Source organism: Salvia splendens, chromosome 19 (genome assembly GCF_004379255.2).
Source record: "Salvia splendens isolate huo1 chromosome 19, SspV2, whole genome shotgun sequence".
In the NCBI taxonomy this organism is placed as follows: Eukaryota; Viridiplantae; Streptophyta; class Magnoliopsida; order Lamiales; family Lamiaceae; genus Salvia; species Salvia splendens.
In genome coordinates this window covers 24,936,084-24,958,421 of record NC_056050.1, presented here as the reverse complement: position 1 = coordinate 24,958,421, position 22,338 = coordinate 24,936,084, and the positions used below count along the sequence as shown (strand labels likewise).

Here is a 22,338-nt window from a genome sequence, read left to right as displayed (position 1 = left end):
TTTTCAAGTTTGATAACAACGTCAAAGGGTCATCAAATCGTGTACTAGCCAATACAGTTTTATTACATATATACGTGACGTATAAACACATGTATAAAATACTTTCAAAGAATTGAAATAGACATTATGTTACACCAATTGGAAACAAAATACTAATACATACGTAACGTGTATGAGAATTATATTGAAGAAAAAGAGTTGGTGGAAAATACAACAAGAATTATAGTCTAAATTGTTTAGTACATACTCTATTGGATTCGGTGGGACTTGCTAATTAGTTAGATCATATCTCAACTAATTAATTAACTAATTAATTAGCATTGTGCAGTATACTATTCCTTTGTCTCCTAAAAATAAAAAAATTTAAAACATCACAATTTTTAATGCAAAATGAGATAAATAGATATATAATCTAGTAGAATTAACATTATACTCTATCTATCAAATAAAAATAGACTACTTTTAAAATGATACGAGTAAAATCTATACTCTACTTTATTTTGGGAGTTAATTATAAGTGTGTTTAGCACATTATTCAGCTACTAGTTGTGAGCTTTGGGTAGGATTCTTTACTCATTTACTTCACATAGCATACAAAACTACTAAATTTAGAGCTTTAATTTCAATTTCGACGGTAACATAAGATATGCACTGAATAGCTATTTTCCATTATTACGCAGTGCACTAATTGCCACGATAAACATTAAACAATAACATTAGTAAATGAAATTCTTGGACGATAAGTTTCATTCTCGATTCTCCTAACTATACATTGTATACTCAATTAACAAATAAGTAATTTAATGTAAAAAAATTAAAATTATCTTTTGAAATTTTTTTATGCCGACAACACATGTAAAAGAAGCAGGGGCGGACGCACGTGGATACAGAGTAGGGCTTAAGCCCTTACCCAATTTTTTTTAAAAATTTTCTACTTTCAATTTTTTCTTAAATTTGAAAAATCATGTTAAGCCCTTACCAAACAATGCTACTGAAGAACAAATTATCTTGTGATGAATAATTGTGTGGGGCTGAAATTAAAGAAGGAGAAGTAAAAATCTGCAGAAAAAGAATGTAACAATGACGTTTGGCAGTGTAAGGAAGAAGATGAGTAATTTTAGAAGTGAATTAATTAATTATAAAAGTAAAAGTCAAACTTACCCCACTTACCCCACATTATATGTTGAACTCGTTTTTAACTTTTAAAAATAGAGAATGCATTATTTAATTTTATAAAAGTGCTATCACTTTTAAACATGGGCGCACATTTTTATTAAAATTTGAGAAGAAGGGAGTTTAAAATTTTAAGTGGGTACACGGTTTTGGGACTTTAAAAAATCAAAGGAATACAGGCAGAAGTGTTTTGAGGTTTAGAGCAGAGCGGCTGCGGTAAGAGGGTTTGAGTCTTTGAGACTTTACAGAAATTAATATTCAAATTCTACATAAATTGTGAGGTAATTTTATATTCTATCTCTTGTCTTTTTAAGATTTTGATAGAATAGTTGCAAGTTAAAAAAGTTATAACAATGGTTAGTTGCAAGCTAATATTTGTGAATTGTGATTGTCTAGTATACAAAATACAATTATGTTATGTGGATGTGGGTGTTGATAGTATCTTACTGATATAAACAAATGGGAGGTGAATAGATGAATGGCAGTTTAATTGTGTATATTGAGAAGGACCTGTTTTGAACTATTGATAACGGGCGAATCTTATAACGTTTTCAATCAATGAGAACACGTAGGATTCAGTTGCCACAGCTTTAGATGTAAAACCACAGCTCTGACATGTTCTTTTTATTAGATATATTTTGGACTAGTTCGTATTAAATATATATGTATTTTTACAGTTGTTGTGATTGCGGTTTTTATATTGTATAATATATATATATATATATATATATATATATATATATATATATATATATATTTTATATTTGACTGTGAAAAAATATATAATGAAGCTCAACCCCTACACTCAATTTTTTCTGCGTACGCTCCTGAAAAGAAGTACTACTATTAGAACTCGACCTACTAAAGACCAAAGATATATATTGTTATATTGAAGAAACAAGAAATTGTGTTCAAAGATTAAGAAAGGAGGGGCATGGCATCAGTGTTATATACACCAAGTCCATATATACATTGAGTAGGGGTGAATATTCGATTTTCGATTTGTTTTTTTTTTTATCCTAATTGAACCGAAAAATTGAAATTTTGTAAAATTAAAATCGAACCAAAATTTCCGAAAAACCGAACATGAAAAACTGAAATCTGAACTATAAAACCATCTAAACCGAAAAACCGAAACTGTATAAATATATCCGAAAAATCGAAATCCAAACACATCCGAAATTGTACAATATATCCAAAAAATAGAAATTAGCCAAATATTTAAATCGAACCGAAAAAACGAATAAAACCTAACCAAATTTTGAAAACAATTTGATTCGGATCGGATATTCGATGTTCGAGTATTTCGGTCTCCCCTAAAGTTGAGTACGTACTTTGACTTCGTGTGCATAAGAGTGCAGAGCTCGGGTGAAAATCTCAGTAAATCACCCATCACATGCTTAAGAGGAGATCTCAAGACAATTTAGAGGCAATTAGCATGCTGTTATTATCATAATACTAATAATTAATCACAATTATTAGTATTCTTAAACAAGATTATCAGTATTCTTAAACAAGATTATCATACTGTAATACTATTAGATATCATACAAGTAACACACTACTTACATATTCTTCTACATAATTAACAACATATAAAGTTGCCTTCTTATTGCGAAATCTTAAGGTTTAGGTAACATTTTTTTTACATTCAATAAGTCGGAGATTCAAGTTATTATAACGGGTAACCATTACTAATTAATTTTTTTATATTGAAAAAATGTAGAAAATAAAATTGAACATGCATCAAGTTGATCCTCACTTAGTCACTTACTAAGACTCCAATGATATGAACTTGAATGGGCGAGTAAATAATTAAGGGTGTAATAGTTGGTTTTTTATTGGGCTTGGAGAAATATTAAGGTTGCAATAAATGGACTTGTCAGGAGACATTTTATTTTACAAAATGGAAAAGCGACCCATTCATAATATAACCATTTTTGCATATCTCGTGAATTTATATAGAAAATACTTTGTTGTCACTCATAATATAGCCAAATAGAATTGCTATTTACAAACATGTTGAAGTAAAACTATAAATTATTTTCACTCGCTATATAAAGTAAATGCACTTAAAACCTATAAAGATACTCCTTCATTCCATAATAATAGTAGAGTCATTTTGAGCGTTCCATAGTTGTAGAGTCATTTCCTTTTTAGTAAAAATGACACAAATTTTTCCCACTTAAGCACAATTTAACGAAAATAAGCCATGTAGAATTGCTTTTAATCTTATTTTCTTAATTTTTAATTCTTGAAAGTAATGATGTCATGTCTCCATCCTATCTTACCAACAAATTGAAAATGTTACTTACCTAGTAGTAACATATTGGATTATGGATCATATACATCCACGTATAACAAATGAAATACAACTCCAAGAATATAACTAACAATTAAAAAGTTTCGTATCCCATCTCAAAGAGAGAAAAGACAGATAATAAAAAGAAGATGATTTGATATCCTTTTGGCAAATAGCTGTCTAATAAATTAAACCAATTGGAAAGTTAGTAATCTAGTTGAATAGAACAAACATAGGGGATAAGCATATTCTTGAATCACTAATAGAGCATAACATTAATATCTCATATATATTGAAGTTGAATCACATTGCAAGCATCAGCATATCCAGCATTCTTTAGCAAATAGTCTAAAGCGAATGTTTCTAAACAACATGCATCATGACAGTCAAATTTGAGAATATGTTGAGTGTTTTGAGCCATTGATTGATGAGATTTGTGATTAGAACCAATCTTTTGTGTGTCCCTAGTGTGGTGAATATCAATAAATGTTATGATACATCACAGCAAGCATCATCTAAAACAAGTTTATTAGGATAATAAGGTGGAAATAATAGCATCCACTTAATGTAGAATAAAGTATTAAGTTCCCATTGTATTTAGTGGATAGCAGAAACAATGGAAGACAACACACAAAATGTGAGATCACCAATCATAAAAGTGGTCTTTTGTGTAGTGCAAAAAGGTAGTTTTTTTATAACTCCTGATTTCTTAACCAACACAAACTTATATAATAGTCATGAAGCACTCTTGGAGATGAAGCCAAACATCAGATTAATCAGATTAGTGGTGTAATGAATCAGGCATTAAATAATTACGATTCTTGGTTACGATCAATGTGTTTACCTTGAACAGTTGCAATACAAACAATACAGCTATGATTGCAAGTTTACAATGATCCTTAGAAGAAAAAGTACTATAGATATCAAATGCTGTTACTGTTGGCTATGAACATAAAGCATACAAAATGAAATCGTACCGTTTTCTTTTTTTTTGGTTTTCACCATTCAGAGAAAGATCAAGAAACTAGAATTAAAAAGATTACCTCAGTTGTTATAAGTGGACAGTGGAAGTCTTGTAACATCTTCCACTTGCAAGAGAACCTAGCAACTTATTCTTTCATACATTTTCCTGGTTTAGTCTCTTCCCTGTCCTTTTATTACTAAGAGATGCTGAAATTATTTTGAAACAACAAAATCAAGGGAAATAAGATGCAAACTGCTGGACTCTTATTCCTACAATTGTTTGCAGGTTATTCTTCTTTCCTCGCACTATATATATCGCTCTCTCACTATTACAAGCAGTTAAAGGGAAACAATAATCAGCAGTAGCACTTTGTAGGCCGGATATTCAAAACCAAACGATATGGAAGAGAAATTTCGTATAGCAGTAGGCATTTCAGGTAAACTTATTCTGCTCCCGACTCCTCAACCTTCTCATTGTATTTGTTGTGAGGATTGAGTTTTAAACGTCGTTTTGTTTTTCCTGCAGGGAATGCAGCCTCTATGCTACTTTATGCAGCACCTATGTAACTAAAAACTCTGGACTCTTACTCCGTTTTGCAACTTATGATAATACAAAATGTTTATAAAACTGAATGTTGACATTTTCAGATTCACTTTCTCAAAGGTGATAAGGAAAAAGAGCATTGAAGAGTATTCATGTGTGCCATATATCATGGCTCTGTTGAACTGTGTTCTTTATACTTGGTATGGCTTGCCAGTTGTAAGTTACAAATGGGAAAACTTTCCAGTGGTTACAATCAATGGAATAGGCATTCTTCTGGAGCTATCTTTCATATTAATATATTTCTACTACGCTTCAACCGATGGAAAGGCAAGTTATCGTACATAAAACAAACAACAAGCCTTCCATATCATGTATATCAACATAGCTTTGATGAAATTGCAGAAAAAGGTGGTTATGATGACTCTACCTGTTCTCCTGCTGTCCAGTTCAGTCGTGCTACTATCAGCATTTGCATTCCACGATCACCATCATCGAAAGGCGTTTGTTGGAAGCATAGGACTGGTAGCATCTGTAGCAATGTATGGCTCTCCACTGGTGGCTATGGTAAGTAGTACTACTTCTGTCAATGGGAAAGTTCATAATCTTCTTGGAGGATTTCTGATATAGTTGTTGTGATTATGCCAGAAAAAAGTAATACAGACGAAGAGCGTGAAGTTTATGCCGTTTTACCTGTCACTCTTCTCGTTTCTAGCCAGCTCCCTTTGGATGGCGTATGGACTATTAAGCCATGATCTTTTTCTTGCGGTTAGTGTGATCATGAGGTCTATTTTTTGTAAGGGAAATGGCTGATTTAGATAACTAACTTTTCGAACTGTGGTCTGTTTTACAGTCTCCGAATCTTGTTGGTAGCCCACTAGGCATCCTGCAGCTCATCCTGTACTGCATATACAGGAAAAGGGGAGGTGTGAAACAGCCTCAGAAATGGGATCTCGAAACTCATTCTGAGAAATCCGAGCAACATCTAGAGGTGAAAGAGGCAAACACAGATGATAAACCAATTCAGTATCTAAAGGTGGATGAGGAAAAAGATGATGAGAAAGCAAATCAGCAGCAGTTGCAGCTAGTGGTTGCTGATGCAACAAAAGTGAGTTTTATTTTATGAGATATTCAATAAGTGTGTCTCAGCCAACTTAAAAGTAGCAATCTGTTTCAACTCAAACAACCATTTCTGACTCTGTGATTCCCCTTTTTGACAGGCAAACTAGTTGATGTACTTGAGAATAAATGCCATGAACATGAGACAGAGGTGGGTGCAGAATCGTTTCGCCTCGCCTCGCCTCACAACAAATGAGGAAAAAGTTGCGGCATGCTAGATAACTATATCTATAAATGAAAGTTTGCTAAAGGTGCAAAAAAAAAAAAGTTCATCATTCTGTATAAAACTTGCATCCTTTTCAACCTACGAGAATCACTTGACAACAATTTGATGTATAATCTGGAAAATTTGGATAAACAATTACCAGTTTATAGCTCATACATTCCTGATGGAGAACAATATACAAGTATTTACTACTCCATATCAGGTTTTTTTGATTACATCTTGTTTTTTTTTATTATTATGGCGTTATTAATCAAACACAAAAGGCACCTGTGAAATCCTAATGGAGCATATATCAAATACCCCCTATCAATAAATGAATAAATGCCCTGGTAATTAAAATCTATTCATCAAACAACGAATCTCGACGTTTACTGTTCTATCAATATACCTTTTGCATATTATGAGATTCATGTTTACTGTTCAATTCATCTCGATGGCTGTGTTCTGTTTGGATTCTATAAATAAACAATAAATAATTAAACTCCATCATCCACATTTCTGCTTCTGCCATAGGTAATTCGTTGGAGCATTTTGTCAAACAAGTGGAGTGGAATAGAATGCGATACCTTCTTTTACCTGCCGTTTCGCCGGAAATGATCATGACGGCGGCGGCTTCAACTCCACTTTTACTTAATTCAACTTAATAAATAATCAAACCATTAATCGATATCAATTGATTATAAATTACTCGACGCTTTTCCCCAATTTAGCTATGGCGAAAGCGACACGTGTCGCACTGCAAACTTCACGCCAACCGCGACGATACTCATGCATTGAGCCACGTTACCATATAAACAAACTCCCCAATCTCCACTGACTAATTCTTCTCCCTAAACGAATCAAAATCCCTTTCTCTCTCATCGCGTCTCAGTTGAAGAAAGAGAAAAATGGTGAAGCTGGCGTCGGCGCGAGAGGCCCGGACGTACGGGTCGAGAGTGTCGCGGCACCGGGCGGAGTACATGAACGCGGGGCTCTACATCTTCGCCACGATCCTCCTCGCCGGCGGCTTCGTCGCGCAGTTCTCCGGCGAGCCTAGATCCGGACTGGTGCTGCTCCTATTGGGATATTTCGCGGTTATAATCGTGAACGTGCACGATCTCTTCGCGCATCTCGCCGCCGTCGATTACCGGATGTCGCTGATGGAGTACGATCTGCAGCTCGCTCTCGTCGAATTCGCCGTCCCACTCGTTTACACCATCGGCACTATTCTCCTCTTCGTCGCCACACTTTTTCTCTTCGTGCAGGTACCATTCAATTAGTATGTTTCAATTGCGATAATCATTTTCATTAAGATGGATATTACTTTCTAATCAAATGTGTGTGAGTAACTTTGATTGAATCGATCATGCTATACGAGTCTATAAGAGAGAGTGTCATTTTGGGTGTTGACTACTTTCGTGGGCCACCACTTCGAGTTGGCTCCCAGATGTCCTCGTTGGTCATATATACATATGTCACATCTAGTTCCTATTCCCAAGCTACTACTTCGAGTTGTCATTAATGTTACGTTCTAGAATTCTAGTCGGTTAATCAAAGTAGCAATGTTACTCTCTAAATATGAGAACTAATCCTAGAAGACTAGCTCATGGGGAGAGAGGGGTGCTACTTTGGTCTATAAGTCACATGTATTGTCTGACACGACTGATGTGGGACGAGTTTCCTTGCATTGGAGTCCGTAACATTAGATAGATAAATGACACTTATGTGCCCAAAAGTTGTGAGGATAATAGTGTTTTCCTTTTTGGATTATGATATCATCATCATTTAATGGGTGCGTACCTAGTCTTCGTGTAACATTTCGAAAATGTCATTGTTTGAAGCGAATAAAAGAAGGCCATTACACTTAAGCATTGATTAGTTCTCGTGGAGGAATAGTTGACACAGAGTAGAGGAATCTGCACTTCCATTAAAATCGGGTGGGATTGATCGATGTTTTATTGGTAATTACCATATCTTGTAGTTGAGATTATAGTGATCTTATCTTTATTATCACATTACTGCACATTACAAGTATCTATATAATTATGCTTCTTCAACTTAATTTGGTGTCTGCTTATGGAAAGTTCGGTGGATGAACGAATGTTGGACAGGCAGAAAAAGGATATGGATTGTTCAAATTGGAGACGCATGCTTTAAGAATGCTCATTGCTGGTCCGGTCCTGTGGCTGATTGGATCAATCCATAACTCATGCCAGATCTACGAGAGGTCGGATGCTCATATTCAAATCTTGCAAGAGGCTGTTCTCATTCCTTTCTTGTTGGCGAGCGTGTTATTTATAGTCAGTGCAGTTATCAATTGTCTAGAACACGATGCCGCCATTCACCACGGCTTGGACTTGCTCGTAAGTGCCAACCTGACATCGCCCTACTTCTTTTTTATATAATTTCTCTTATTTATGCCTTGTAGTATAGGTTATGTATCTTGTTATACTTAGTTTCTCTTAATATTAAGTTGCATACTGATTTGAGAATTTCATCGTGTTTTATCATGATTTGCAGGGCGAGACGTGCATATGGTTATGCATAATTGCAAGTTTGACGCTCTTCATTGGGGCGATAGTGAACGTAGTAAAAGTGTTCAAGATGCAACAGCATAACAGGATGAGACTAGAGAAGCTTCGAGGCGGAGCACAAGAGAGGCTCAATGAGTTAAGAGAAGGGCACATGCCACTCGTGTCGGAAGATTCTAGAAGGAGGAGGAAGTCAGATGCGCAACGCTCCAGCAACGAAACGGCAGGGGACTTGGAGAAGGGTCGAGCGATGAAGCTTCCCACGCCTTACAAAGATGTTCTTCTTTCTTAAAAGTGAGCAAAACCATTTTTCTACTATACTTTGGTATTGCTAGCGAAAGACATGAACATTTCTAGAATTGATTTTGAAACATGTATATTTCACTCTCAACTTACTTTTATCCTTCAATACATGTATACTTGTCTCTCTCTCACTCTAAGAGCGTCCTATCGCCTCCCAAACGCAGCATGCACCGGATGCCGGGTTTAGGGCGGGTCGGACGGGAGGGGAGGGGAGGGTTCGATTGAGGCTTTCGGTCTGGCTGGGTTGAGGCGTTGGTGCCTGGAAGCAAACATCTCTTTTTCCTTTTTTCCTCTTGTTTTTCTTTCCTTATTTTTGAATTTTTATAGTTAAAAGTTTATTTTGTCGATTATTCATTGTAATTTCAGTTATTTAAAATTTTTAATACGTATGAAATTAGAGATGAATGAAAAATGATGAATTAAAAAGTATTAGTCGTTTTAGAAAGTACTACTACTGTAGAAATTTTATTTTGACACTAACTAAAATGCAGTTTTTTGATGGATTCAACTCCCAAAGCTTCAATAGCTGCAACATAAAATGAAAAATACAGCTATTATTACATCATCTCTATAAGAAGCATCATCTCCACATTTACAACATCAATAGCACAAAGTCTCCACTTTGGCAGTTCATATCTCGGCTCCAGTTTGCTCATTCCATCTGTTTACACTCAGATACATCTATATACCGTGGTTCATGAGCAAGAAGACGACGAGCCAAAAAAATGACTTTGAGAACTAGTTACGAATACCAGACAACATAGTACAAGACGAAATGTAGAGGAAGTGAAGAGGGTGGAACTGAGAAGGAATGGCTATATTTCTGTCTCCAAAGCCTTGAAGAAAGCTTCATCCTGGGTGAAAATAGCATACGAGCAACGTACCAGCAAACTGTTTTAGGTACGGTGGATGGGTTCAGTTTTGTCTTGCACAGCAAGCCTCTCTGAAACATCAGCTAGTGATTTCAGATTACACCTGATCAGTGCTTCAACGAAGTAGCATGTTTCGTCCTTTGTGTTCCCTTCTGGCACATCCACCACAAACGATTCAATCACTACTGTCCCAGGTCTCCCGTCAATGACCTCAGGATGAACAGACACGATGGAAGAGTAGTTCTGCAAGAAAGGTATAGCAATTGTTATACCGAATTTGATTAATGCAGAAAGAAAGAAGAAGAGCAATCAGACGAGATCTAATGAGTCAATACAACTACGTTCTTCCTGACACTATAACAAGACACCCTGTGCTAAATAAGCATGTGATTGAAGTGAATGCAGGTGATTCTAAAACACTATGATTGAAACATACCCTTAAGGAACATTATCACAAACATGAATCACACCATAAGGCCTACAAAATGAAGATCTCACACTGTATATTAAACTTTTAAAAGATACTAATATATGATGATCAGGGCACAGAGTATTATCACAACAATGAACCCAACCAGGAATTTTCGCTGTACATCTAATTTTTCGAAGATTACATGAAATTTGATATGATCCTCGTCCTTCGGCTGCATCAAACTTCAAGGCTTGAATACATTAAAGTCAAGATTCACGAACCCAAACTCGACGCTACCACTCTTAAGAATTCACTGATCCATATAATTATCAATGGAAGGTCAGAACCTAGTTAAGAGACACGATGTTGATAATGGTTTAACTCCTAACAAAAGTGCATGAGAAATCTAGAAACAAATTAGGAGACGTAGAAAACAAAGAGGGAGAAGGAAACGTTGATCATACTCTGAGTCTGTGGTCTCCACCAACGATCCTTACACTAAGTATGTGCTCATTATCATCAAGAAGCTCCAATCTCTCAGTGCTGGTCGTAGCAGGGAGACCTGACTTCACATCGACTTCCCTCAGACTGCCAATTTCAAGATTTCCCTGCACGATGCAACGGCTAACAAAAGGTTTGTACTTCTGTGGCTGATCAAACCTCCTGACATGAGACCAAACCTAGCAGAAAACAACAGTATGAGCATAAACAGATTAAGCTATAAACGATGCATCGTTCAAACATCAATGCTAGTAGCCACCATCATCATCACCTTGTTTCAATTTCATTTGACCTTAATCCTCTTTGAAACACAAAAAAATCTCTTGCAGAGCACAAAAACATAGCTAGAAACCACATCCTCCAGAAACATTAAACCTTCTTCCAACTTATAAATCCGAAATGATCAAACGAAATTTTCAACCGTAAGCTGAGAATATCACCCTTCACTGTAATCAATTCAGATAATTCTAACTAATGAAAAATATAATTCGCTAGAAAACATAAAATTAAAAACATTGGACTAAGAAGAGAATCGCATAATTTTTTCTTTTTTTTTCTTTACAGAATCCAGTCTATTTGAAGATAAACGGATTAAACGAAAACCGAATCGAAACTTCAAATCGAGAATTCCATCACAACCAATAAAAAACACGCATTTAACATCGTCTCCCGCCCAATCAGAGCTCACCAACAGGATATAAACCCCAAACATAAATCAAATAAATAAAAATGAGTAAAAACCGTAACATTACAAGATGTACGGGCGCTTTAATACGCTTGATGAGGAAGGAGCTGCATTGATTATCCTTAATCTCGAGCGTGTGATGCTTCCGTATATACTCTCTCCCCGCCGCGCCGAATCCTTTGATGTTCATCATGCTCTTCCTCGGAAAATTTGACTTCCGATCACCTGCAGCTACGGCGAGTTGACTCAGCGAGATCGGTACAGAGTCGGCATAGCCATTTTTTGGAGGTTTGGGGAAGAAGTGAAAACTAATCATCATCATCATCAATGTGCCTCCCTGAATGGAAATAAATATAAAATCGCTATCTTACCTAATTTATCTTTTTTCTGCAATACTATTATTTTATTTAAAATATAAACAATTTTTGTGTGAAATAAAAGAATTTTAGGCACAGTATAACTTTACTTGCGCAAATTTTTGGTAGAGACTTGTATAGACATGCCCACAGTTTCCGGTTCCGGCGGTTAACTGCCGATCCGGAACCGCCGGTTCCGGTTCAGAACTGGAACTGTGACAAATTTTACGAACCAGAACCGTCGCATTTGAAACCGCGGTCCGATTCCGGTTCAAGATTTTACGAACCGGAACCGTCACCGAACCGCTGGTTCCGAACCGCCAGTTAACCGGCGGTTTCACGGTTCCGGCGAAGTAACCGAGGCGTCAGCGACCGACAGCTTTTTCAGGCGGTTTTGTTGACCGGAACCGGCGGTTTTTTGGCCGGAACCGACTGTTAACCGCGGAAACCGACGGTTTTCCGGTTCCGGTGCGGAACACAAGGCTGATACGTTGCAGGTAGTCAGGCGGTTTGTTGACCAAAACCGGCGGTTTTGGGGTAAAAACGGCGGTTAACCGCCGGTTTCGGCCGATTTTCAAAAAAAAAATTTATTCTGATTTTGAATTCAAATTAATCCATTTTATCCTCATTTTTATCTATAAATACTCCCTTCTATCCTCACTTACATTCACCTCATTCTTGTGTTAACAAAAGTTAACACAAGAATCTTGAAGTTGGAAGGTGTATATAATTCATGTCCAACCCCAATCAATTTGAGACTTTTTGAGAGTGATCTAAAAACAAATTCGTGTTGGCTTGAAATTTCTCGAATAACTTGAATATGAAACCACTTAAACCAATTTCATATCAAGGTGATCAACTAATACCACTATATTCCAAATTAATGCCCTGCTGAAATTATGTAAAAAAAATTAATTATGTAATTTTCGTTATTTTATTTTAAATTTTTAATTAATGCCATATCAAGGAGTATTTATTTTGTGTATTGGCAAACCAATTTAATTGTTATTGTTATTATAAAGCTAAGAAATTAGAGATAAAACCTCAATTTTTAATGCTAAAAATTGTGAATAATGCTCAAGATCTTAGTAATTTAAACAACTATTAGACGAAGTGGAATTAATAAAACTGCAGCCGAATTCTACTAATTAAGTCATACCAGAATGAATTGACATAAATTTGTGTCAATACCCTTCCTCAAAAAATATTAAACATGTTGGATTTTTTTTGATCAAGTTGGATCAGCCTATCCATAGCTTGGTCAGTCAATTATTTTTGTTTCGATTATTCATAGAAATCAATTAGTAGTAAGTAAGACTTTGTATAGTTTAAATCCAAAAAAATACTAATAAACTGGATGATCTAGCTAGATTAAGAAAATGCACAAACTTGATAGTTTATATAAATATATGAAAGTTTGATTTGAGGAAGAAACAAACATGGCAGACACTCACACACCATAACTACATAACTACATAGACAATCGAACAGGAGATAAGATGATACTCAAGAGAGAATTTATTAAATTACAAATGGCGCGGCGCTAATTGAGATGGTGAGTCTCGATATCTTTGGTGATGTGGAGGCAGAACTCCATGAGCGTGTGAGGATCAACAGTATCATCCTTCACCTTCTCGTACTCGATGGTCCACGTCACCAGGTTGTCTTCCCCTTTCGTGTCCACGTGGACCGTCAGCTTTAACTCCTTGTAATGCTCCATCAGATCCCCTTCTATCACTTTGTACGTCACCGACTTGTTCTCCTCATCTATGGCTTCGATTATGTCCTTCGCCACCCTGTCCTTCCCATCTACACACGCGAATGCACTTTTTTCAAAACGTTCACTATAGTGTTCTCGGTTATCCTCTCTATCTTTTTCTTTATCGATATTATTGAAAATTATCTTCAGTTCTTACTAAGTTGAAGCTGACAACTTCCTCTAGTCTCTATTGAATGTCCATTTTTTTACTGGTGCGGTTTGCATTAAATTGTTTGACTTTGTTAAAGTTAGTGAAATAATAGTCCTATTTTTATATATTATGAGTGGAATTAGGTAGTGGAATATAAAGTCCAATTACTATAAATAGTAAAAGTGATAAAATGAGATAATTAAAGAGGATTAGATGAAAATAACAAAATGAAACAGCTAATAGGGACTAAAAGGAGTAAATGTTGGTAAAACGTAAGAAAATAGGTTCAACGAGAGCCTCTGCCGATATTTTTTTCTGCGTACCATGGAAGTAGTTCCAGACGATGATGGATCCGACTTTGCCCCATTCGCCGGCATGCAAATCACATGTTTGGATCTTGTCTGGGCAAATGCCTGAGATCTGATGTGGTTTCTCTCTGAACAATTCATGGAACACATCTCCATCAGATTTTATGTTAATCTTATCAACCAACTTGCCACTAAGCCCAGCCATATTCTCTCTCTTTTTCTAAATATGAAATATCACAAATATGCAAGTTTTGATGTGATTATGAGCTTGCACACCCCTCTTCATATAGGCCTCAAAATGCTTCTAGAATCACATTTTCCTTATATTTTTGAGTTTTTCATGATGATAATGTGGGACCCTGCCAGTGGCGTATCCAGTATAGGAACAGAGGTACAACAATACCCCCAAAATTTGATATCTTTACTATATATTGTTGAGTTTTTGTAAGGAAAGCTTTATTGGTCTAGTGGTAAAAACTCTTTATTCTTCTTACTCACCCAAGTTCGAATCTCAGCAGCAACTTTCTATTGCTGTGGTTTTGTTTTTTCCCTTGGTATTTGGTAGTTATATTCTATATGAAATTAATATTTCTATTTGTTTTGTACTCCCTCCGTCTCACTGAAGATGACTCATTTTCTTTTTTGGTTTTTTCCCTTGGTGTTTTGTAGTTATATTCTACATGAAATTAATATTTCTATTTGTTTTGTACTCCCTCCGTCCCATTGAAGATGATTCATTTTCCTTTTTGGCAAGGTCACCCATTACTGAAAATGGAAACACTATTATCTATACTTTATTCCTTCTCTCTTTACTTTATTATATCCACTTAACATGCAAAATAAAGATGCATAAAATTTCGTGCCGCCTAAGGAAGGGTGATCTTTCTTGAGACGGAGGGAGTAGTATTTTGTTTGAATAAGAAACTTTCAATATTTTATATGTATTAATTATATTGTTTCTTTTCTAGTTGAAAAATAATAGATATTTCATTGAAATATTTTATCAATTATCACACCTCCGAATCAAAAATTCTGGATACGCCGTTGGACAATGCTCACTGTCATTTAAATTATTTTAGTTTTTTTTCTTGCATTATTGCCTCTTAAATTTATTGAATTTCTTACATATTTACAGGTCGATCGATGAATGCGAATGGAAGACTAATTCAATTACTCCCTCTGTCCCCGATTAAGAGTCACACTTTTTCATTTCGGTCCGTCCCCAATTAAGAGTCACACTTCATTTTTATCATAAATGGTAAGTAGGTTCCACATTCCACTAACCCACTTCACTTACATTTTATTATAAAACCAATATAAAAAAATGGGTCTCACGTTCCACTAACTTTTTCAACCAACTTTTCTTTACATTTTTTAAAACTCGTACACAGTCAAAGTGTGACTCTTAATCGGGGATGGAGGGAGTATTTGAGAATAAAATAAATGGGTATCAATAATTCATTGGCTTACCATGATACACGTTGATTTAATTGTTGCATGGTGCAGGTTTTTTGCTGCAAAGATATATATATATATATATATATATATATATATATATATATATATAACAATGAATACATTGTCCCACAAGCCACAAGTCACGACTAGACAATAAATAACTTTGTCCCACAACTATACGATAAATTTCAGTTTGAAAAAGATTTCTCCTTTAATTACTAAATTAAAACTTTGAATTAGCATGATTATATTTATAGATAATGAGAAACTATAACTTTAAAAATACTTGATGTATGAAAAAACTAGTCTTTGATTAAAAAAACAGAAGAAATAATAACAAATAATTATGGAACTAAATACGAGGTCGCTTAAAGCGAAAAAACACCTTAAATACAGAACGCAGAACAAAAAATAAATATAGTTTGAGAACACCTAGGTCACTTTTAACTTCATTATTGGAAATTCGGATTTTAAGATGAATAAATAGGTCATTTAAAAATCCAAATTTCCTATAATAAATATTTAAAACTAAAAATAACCTTAATTGCTCTCTTATAATAACCTAAGTTAGTCCTGTATAGATCACATAACACAAAGTACTACCTCTAAATATAGAAAGTTCGATGTAGAAATTCTTAATTAGAGGATGGAATGGATATAGTTTACTCAAAGCTTAGATTTTAACTTTACTCATATGCAACGTTATGAATTCAAGTGTCAATAAATTTCTTGATTTTGTACGTGTGGTTGTCTTATCATGAAGATTTGCTGAGATTTTGTTTGTTTGGTTAATTGAAATATCAATTCGGTATGTTAATCACATTATCTGAGATCGGCAGATAATGACTATCTTAATTACAGCTAACTATCATTTTTTAAATCTTGTTAGTCAAATTATCTGAGATTAGCAGATTATGACTATCTTAATTAGAGAAGAACTATTTTAATCTGACAGTAATTATTTTACCATTAATGGGATGAAATGATTATTTTATTTATAGGTCAAATTTAAACTAACCATTAGTTAAGTAAAGGTTAATAACAGTCGTAACCGTAAAGGCTACTGACTATCTTGAGGGCATCAGCAGTAGAGCGCCCTAAAGCCAGCCCTATACGTCAGCATTTTATCCTCCTACCCTTCCATCTGCAGTCGGGCGCCCTAAGACGCGCCCTATAAGTTTTACTATTATTTTGTTAATTAATTTAAATGTTTTCAAATATTTAAATGCAAATTAATTAAAAAACACAACGATTAAATGAAAACGGAAAATACTACATTGATGAAAAAAAGTTACAAGGTTTAAAAATAAAAAAAGTTGACTACTCTACAAAAGTTCCAACTTCCGGCGCAGCTCATCGATCAACCCCTGGAGGTATTCAGCTCTGGCCGGATCCGTACACTTCATGAGGGCGTTGTGTGTGTCCAACAGCATCCGCGCCATCAAGGCCGTTGCCAACTCCGAGTAGGCAAGTGCCGTCGGGGTCGGGGTAGGGGTCGGGGTCGGCGATGGGGGGCGGCTTGCGAGGAGGATGTCGCCTTCGCCTTCCCCTTGTTCTTCGCAGCCTTGACGCCTATGGGATGTCGGGAGGACATCGGTGTGCTGGAAGTCTCTTCCTCCGTATACGTCCGGTTGAGGTCCACCGGACGAGTTCCGCTTTCCCTGCTCGTGTAACCACCAGGGTCGGTGGTCTTCGTCCTCTTTGCTGCACCGGTGTGCAGAATCCCTCCCTGGAACTTCTGTTTGTCCCTCAAGAGCGCCCAGATGCTGAAGTGCTTGAAGTCACCGTACAGGGACTGGTTCGACAACAGCGCTCTATCGCGCACATCGCTCAAGCTCTCGCCGCTTCCTTGCTCCCTCGAGCACTTCTCGTAATCCGCCGCGAACAGGTTGACTTGCTTCTTCACCTGATCCCAGTGCTTGCGGAGCTGCTCCCTATGGCGCTTGTACGCGCTCGGCGATGCGTTCCAAGTACGCGAGCTGCTTTTGGTTGTTCGCGAATATCAGGTCCTCCGATATATCCACCCAACACCTCGCCAAGACTAGGGTTTCATTCGGTTGGTAGTTCGTCCTCCCGGGGGCGTACTCTTCATTCGTTTCCGGAGGTGGCAACTTGTACGCCCGGAACTTGGTCCGCTTCTTTCTGGCGGGGGCGGAGGGGGCGGCGGCATGGCGTGAAGGGGCGGTAGGGCGAGTTGGAGACGGCTCCATGTCAGAGAGACCGTACGAATCCGTACTGAAATCGGGGATCATATTGGCGTGTTGGGGTCGAACGACCGATATTCGTCAGGTTGTGTACCCGGTCAACGTGCATCATCTCCAAACATCGGGCTATTGGGACTTGAGTATTCACCGGAATCCATTTTATAGCGTAATTTGATAGTGGAAAAGTGAATCGAAAGGTTACAAATGAAATGTGGAGTAGGGGTATTTATATAAATAAAATTTTTGAATTTTAAAAATAAAAAAAAATAAAACACGTTGCATCATCCGCGTCGCCCACAGTGGGTGGCCGATGGCGCGGACGATGCCCTATCGTCCGCGGACTAAGCTTAGGGCGAGGACGACGCATCGTCCATCGTCCGCGCACCCACAGTGGCATACGATGGCGCGTCCAATGCATCGGGCGGCCTATCGTCCGCCCCACTGTGGATGCCCTGAAGTTGAAGATAGTCCTTAACCAATTTTTGAATTAATTATTTTCATTACAATTTTATCAAGGTCAAGTATTCTATCCATACAAAACCTTATTAGAATTAATATATTGCTTATAAAATCAGAAATTTGATCTAACTTTAATGAGTTCCGTACTTCCCAAAAATTAAACAATAAATTGAGAAGTTTTAGAAATTTGTCCAAGATTATTTTTTCTGAACAAATGCGATGTTGAGTTGACACACATATATGAGTTTAAAGATGTGTATAAATAGTGACGACTTATATTATAACTACTGACTTTTAGTAAGTAGATTAGCTTTTAACACTTTTATTTATCATAAAAATCAAATGAATTGTTAAATCCACTCAGTTTCAAATTTCAATCCTCAGGCCCATGATGCTGAAGCAAATCGATCTATTATTGTCATTGTTGGACACGAATTAAACTAAATCTTAATGTTAGGAATAGTACTCCTACCATTTTTCTAAAATGATCACTAATACTCCCTCCATCCAAGTCACCTTTCTTGGCGGCACCGGTTTTAAGAAATGTTAAGAAAAATGGGTGGAAAAAGTTTGTGAAATATGGATTACACTTGTATAGTTTAAATGAAATGTAAGTGAAATGAGTTAGTGGAATATGAGACCCTATTACTACTATTTATGATAAAAGTGAACCAAGACTCATATTCGCGGAAGAATGTAGTAATATTCAAAATGAACCTCTTTGCTTTATGACCCAAATCTCTAATCTATGATTGAAAATGAACCGTTTCACCAATTTCGATATGATACATCAACCTCACTTAATTGTATTGTTCTTGTTATTTGAAATAAAACAATTCTCGTCGCAAAACGTGGCATTGCTCTCATGATCCGCACATTTAGATTCCCACCTACAAGTAGAATCACAAACGAATAATAATTTTGTCGACCAGACATATTGCTATATGATGTGGCTAGCCAATTAGACATCATCATATGATAATGTGTTCGAACTACCAATATTTTACTCATATTTTCAGGAATTGATTGTAAATCTGGAGCGTTGACTTTGTGAAAAAAAATCTCTTCTATATCTGCAGTTTAATTTTAGAATGTGAGCTTGTATTTTGTTATATTTTGTAGTAGCAATCATCCAAGCAATGCAAATTTAATTTATGACCTAATATTGACTGGAGCACGGTACGGTAAAAGCAATAAACATAATCATGGATAAAAATATACTAAGGGTGAGAGTATAAGGGTAAACTGATTTCTGTCACACTGGAGTATTAATTTTACTCCTTTCGTCCCCTTTCCGTTTACTCCTTTCGATATACTCCCTCCATCTGCTATTACGAGTCTCATTTCTTGGCGGCATGCGTTTTAAGAAATGTTAAGAAAAGTAGGTGGGAAAAAGTTAGTGGAATAAGAGTCTCACTTGTATATATTACTAGTTTTAAATGAAATGTGAGTGGAATGAGTTTGTGGAAGATGAGACCCTATTACTATTTATAGTAAAAGTGAACAGGAGATGACAGTCTAAAATAGGACTGGGAAAATATACCGAAATACAACACTTACTGTACCGAAAAAATACCGAAAATACCGAATTATTGGTATACCGTACTTTTCGGTACGGTATCATACCGTACCGACAGTTTTAGGTACGGTAAAGGTATGCATTTTGTATATACCGCGTTATACCGCATCATACCGCAAATTTGCGGTATATACCGTAAATTTACGGTATATACTGGTATAACACGGTATACCGCAAATACGGTATATACCGTAATTGGTAGTATATACCGCAGATATACCATATTTAACATATTTATTATTTATAAAATATATTATCATATAGTTTTATTGCGGTATACCGCGGTATACCGAAATCATGGTATACCGCGGTATACCGCATATTGCGGTATACTGAAATCACCGAACGGTATACTGAAATGTCGGTAAGGTAACGATATCAAAATTTTGGTATACCGACTTTTCGGTATACCGGTATGCGGTATACCGACAAAAGCGGTACGGTAAATGTAAGGTTTTAGGTCATACCGCACTTTTCGGTACGGTATGCGGTATGGCAATTTCGGCACGGTATACCGTACCGTTCCAACCCTAGTCTAAAATGACAAAATAAGACTCCTATTCGCGGACGGAGGGAGTAATTAACTAGAGGCTATAAAAATTCCTTTAATTTAAAAATAAGATATATATATATATATATATATATATATATATATATATATATATAGGATTGTTCTATTGTTCTTTTTAATCTCAGCCTCACGATTTTGTCATCCGACGGTTAGATTGATGCCACGTGTCATTTAATAATACAGATTTTTAGTTGAATAATGCACACCGACTAATAATGCACCATTATAGTGTAATAATGCAGATTTTCAGTTGAATAATGCACACCGACTAATAATGCATCATTATAGTGTAATAATGCAGATTTTCAGTTGAATAATGCACACCAACTAATGCCATTATAGTGTAATAATGCAGATTTTCAGTTGAATAATGCACACCGACTAATAATGCACCATTATAGTGTAATAATGCAGATCATCACAACCATCCAATTCAAGGATCCAAAGGCTGTGATTAAAAAGAAGTTTGGACTGAAAAGCTGCAAAGGATCTTAACACACCCCTATATATATATGTATATAGGGGGGCGTTATTCTCCTATTCAACCCTTAGATCCTTTATTCTTCTTAATATGAGCCGTTAGATCTCATTCATCAACGGTCCAGATGATCTGCATTATTACACTATAATGGTGCATTATTAGTCGGTGTGCATTATTCAACTGAAAATCTGCATTATTAAATGACACATGGCACCAATCTAACAGTCGGATGACAAAATCGTGGGGCTGAGATTAAAAAGAACAAAGAACAAAAGATACAAAAAGGAAATGAAGTAGTGATCTAGAGCAAATGCCCCTTAACCAAATAACTAGAGAACAAATCATAGCCACAAGATCAAAAAAATCAAGGGCTAGTATTAATACATGTCATTTTCTAATTTAAGGAGAAATTAGTTCCCTCAATCACAAATTTACTCCACAATAACAAGGCGGGGATATAATGGTCATTGCACATCCAAAATTAGGCTACGTCATTGACATTTGAAAAAGAATCTGCGTTCTTCTCATCTTCTCCTCTTCCTTCTTTTGCAAAATTAGGCGGGGAGAGGACTACGAGGAGGAGATCTTCGATGTCGTAGGCGACTTCTCTGGTCTCGGCGATCCAGTTGTGGATTCCTTTGTCGATTTCATGCCTGGCGTCGGCGATCTCGAGGATGGATTGCAGCTGCCGGAGCTTCATTTGGATCACCTCGATTCGGCCGCGGAGCTCGGGGATGTGGCGTGCTTCGTATATTAGGAGCTCGCTGAGGCTGCGTATTACACAGAATACGACGTATTCCGCTATTGTTGGTTGGGGATTGATACAATTCAACTGCCGATTTGATTTTTGAGAAAATGGTTGTGTACTGCAAGTTGACTTTGAGTTGATGCCCAACCGTGTTGAATTTTGGACTATATTATTATACTATTGCAAGTTCATATATTCAAGTTTCAGGAATTTGGAATGGTGATTACTAGTTGAGATTATTGCATTACATGGCAGAATGTTAATTGCATTTTTCAAAACTTTTATACTCTCAGATACCATGCTGATAGTGATATGTTTTGTAAACAATAATGAAGTAAAATCATGATAAGAGTGATGTGTTTTGTAAACAAGAGTGAAGTAAAATCACAATAAGAGTGATGTGTTTTGTAAACAAGAATGAAGTAAAATCACAATAAGAGTGATGTGTTTTGTAAACAAGAGTGAAGTAAAATCAGAATAAGAGTGATGTGTTTTGTTAACAAGAGTGAAGTAAAATCAGAATAAGAGTGATGTGTTTTGTTAACAAGAGTGGAGTAAAATCATGCTAAGAGTTATGTGTTTTGTAAACAAGAGTGAAGTAAAATCATGCTAAGAGTGATGTGTTTTGTAAACAAGAGTGAAGTAAAATCAGAATAA

The 22,338-nt window shown here is 36.1% G+C and overlaps 4 protein-coding genes and 1 long non-coding RNA gene across 8 annotated transcripts; 2 read left to right on the top strand and 3 right to left on the bottom strand.

Annotated features, from left to right (window-relative positions):
• The first annotated feature begins 4,154 nt into the window (after nucleotides 1-4,154).
• Nucleotides 4,155-6,475, top strand: LOC121778744 (bidirectional sugar transporter SWEET3b-like). The gene is made up of 8 exons (XM_042176149.1): nucleotides 4,155-4,724; nucleotides 4,815-4,875; nucleotides 4,965-5,001; nucleotides 5,087-5,309; nucleotides 5,385-5,546; nucleotides 5,628-5,747; nucleotides 5,833-6,087; nucleotides 6,200-6,475. The coding sequence occupies exons 2-8, from the start codon at nucleotides 4,839-4,841 to the stop codon at nucleotides 6,206-6,208; spliced, it is 843 nt and encodes a 280-aa protein (XP_042032083.1). The 5' UTR covers nucleotides 4,155-4,724; nucleotides 4,815-4,838; the 3' UTR covers nucleotides 6,209-6,475.
• On the bottom strand, nucleotides 5,138-7,026 carry LOC121778745. 2 transcript variants are annotated; one of them, XR_006045716.1, is made up of 3 exons: nucleotides 6,891-7,026; nucleotides 5,673-5,964; nucleotides 5,138-5,562 (listed from the first exon to the last, which is right to left on the bottom strand). It is a non-coding gene; the product is annotated as an uncharacterized LOC121778745 (long non-coding RNA). The 2 variants fall into 2 exon arrangements; XR_006045717.1 differs by having other exon boundaries at nucleotides 5,673-5,882; nucleotides 6,891-7,025.
• Nucleotides 7,027-7,211: 185 nt separating this feature from the next.
• Nucleotides 7,212-9,347, top strand: LOC121778743. Of its 3 annotated transcripts, none has more exons than XM_042176148.1 (4): nucleotides 7,212-7,568; nucleotides 8,415-8,666; nucleotides 8,824-9,128; nucleotides 9,302-9,347. In XM_042176148.1, the coding sequence occupies exons 1-3, from the start codon at nucleotides 7,212-7,214 to the stop codon at nucleotides 9,124-9,126; spliced, it is 912 nt and encodes a 303-aa protein (XP_042032082.1). In that variant the 3' UTR covers nucleotides 9,127-9,128; nucleotides 9,302-9,347. The 3 variants fall into 3 exon arrangements, with proteins under 3 accessions (XP_042032082.1, XP_042032081.1, XP_042032080.1); XM_042176147.1 differs by having other exon boundaries at nucleotides 9,276-9,317; XM_042176146.1 differs by having other exon boundaries at nucleotides 8,824-9,313.
• A 324-nt stretch (nucleotides 9,348-9,671) lies between these two features.
• Nucleotides 9,672-11,949, bottom strand: LOC121780157 (abscisic acid receptor PYL8-like). The gene is made up of 3 exons (XM_042177675.1): nucleotides 11,675-11,949; nucleotides 10,886-11,101; nucleotides 9,672-10,252 (listed from the first exon to the last, which is right to left on the bottom strand). The coding sequence occupies exons 1-3, from the start codon at nucleotides 11,930-11,932 to the stop codon at nucleotides 10,034-10,036; spliced, it is 693 nt and encodes a 230-aa protein (XP_042033609.1). The 5' UTR covers nucleotides 11,933-11,949; the 3' UTR covers nucleotides 9,672-10,033.
• Nucleotides 11,950-13,343: 1,394 nt separating this feature from the next.
• On the bottom strand, nucleotides 13,344-14,448 carry LOC121778595 (kirola-like). Its single transcript, XM_042175963.1, has 2 exons — nucleotides 14,197-14,448; nucleotides 13,344-13,772 (listed from the first exon to the last, which is right to left on the bottom strand). The coding sequence occupies exons 1-2, from the start codon at nucleotides 14,384-14,386 to the stop codon at nucleotides 13,507-13,509; spliced, it is 456 nt and encodes a 151-aa protein (XP_042031897.1). The 5' UTR covers nucleotides 14,387-14,448; the 3' UTR covers nucleotides 13,344-13,506.
• Between the last annotated feature and the right edge of the window lie 7,890 nt (nucleotides 14,449-22,338).

Excerpts from the sequence above, each read along its gene's own strand:
- LOC121778595 (XM_042175963.1), bottom strand. The coding sequence starts at position 14,386 with ATGGCTGGGCTTAGTGGCAAGTTGGTTGATAAGATTAACATAAAATCT. Across the intron at positions 13,773-14,196 it reads CGTCTGGAACTACTTCCATG|ATGGGAAGGACAGGGTGGCG; the intron begins GTACGCAGAAAA and ends TCGCGTGTGTAG.
- LOC121780157 (XM_042177675.1), bottom strand. The coding sequence starts at position 11,932 with ATGATGATGATGATTAGTTTTCACTTCTTCCCCAAACCTCCAAAAAAT. Across the intron at positions 11,102-11,674 it reads TTAAAGCGCCCGTACATCTT|GTTTGGTCTCATGTCAGGAG; the intron begins GTAATGTTACGG and ends GTTTTCTGCTAG. Across the intron at positions 10,253-10,885 it reads GTGGAGACCACAGACTCAGA|AACTACTCTTCCATCGTGTC; the intron begins GTATGATCAACG and ends CCTTTCTTGCAG.
- LOC121778744 (XM_042176149.1), top strand. The coding sequence starts at position 4,839 with ATGGAAGAGAAATTTCGTATAGCAGTAGGCATTTCAG. Across the intron at positions 4,876-4,964 it reads TATAGCAGTAGGCATTTCAG|GGAATGCAGCCTCTATGCTA; the intron begins GTAAACTTATTC and ends TTTTTCCTGCAG. Across the intron at positions 5,748-5,832 it reads GCCATGATCTTTTTCTTGCG|TCTCCGAATCTTGTTGGTAG; the intron begins GTTAGTGTGATC and ends TCTGTTTTACAG.
- LOC121778743 (XM_042176148.1), top strand. The coding sequence starts at position 7,212 with ATGGTGAAGCTGGCGTCGGCGCGAGAGGCCCGGACGTACGGGTCGAGA. Across the intron at positions 7,569-8,414 it reads CACTTTTTCTCTTCGTGCAG|GCAGAAAAAGGATATGGATT; the intron begins GTACCATTCAAT and ends AATGTTGGACAG. Across the intron at positions 8,667-8,823 it reads ACCACGGCTTGGACTTGCTC|GGCGAGACGTGCATATGGTT; the intron begins GTAAGTGCCAAC and ends CATGATTTGCAG.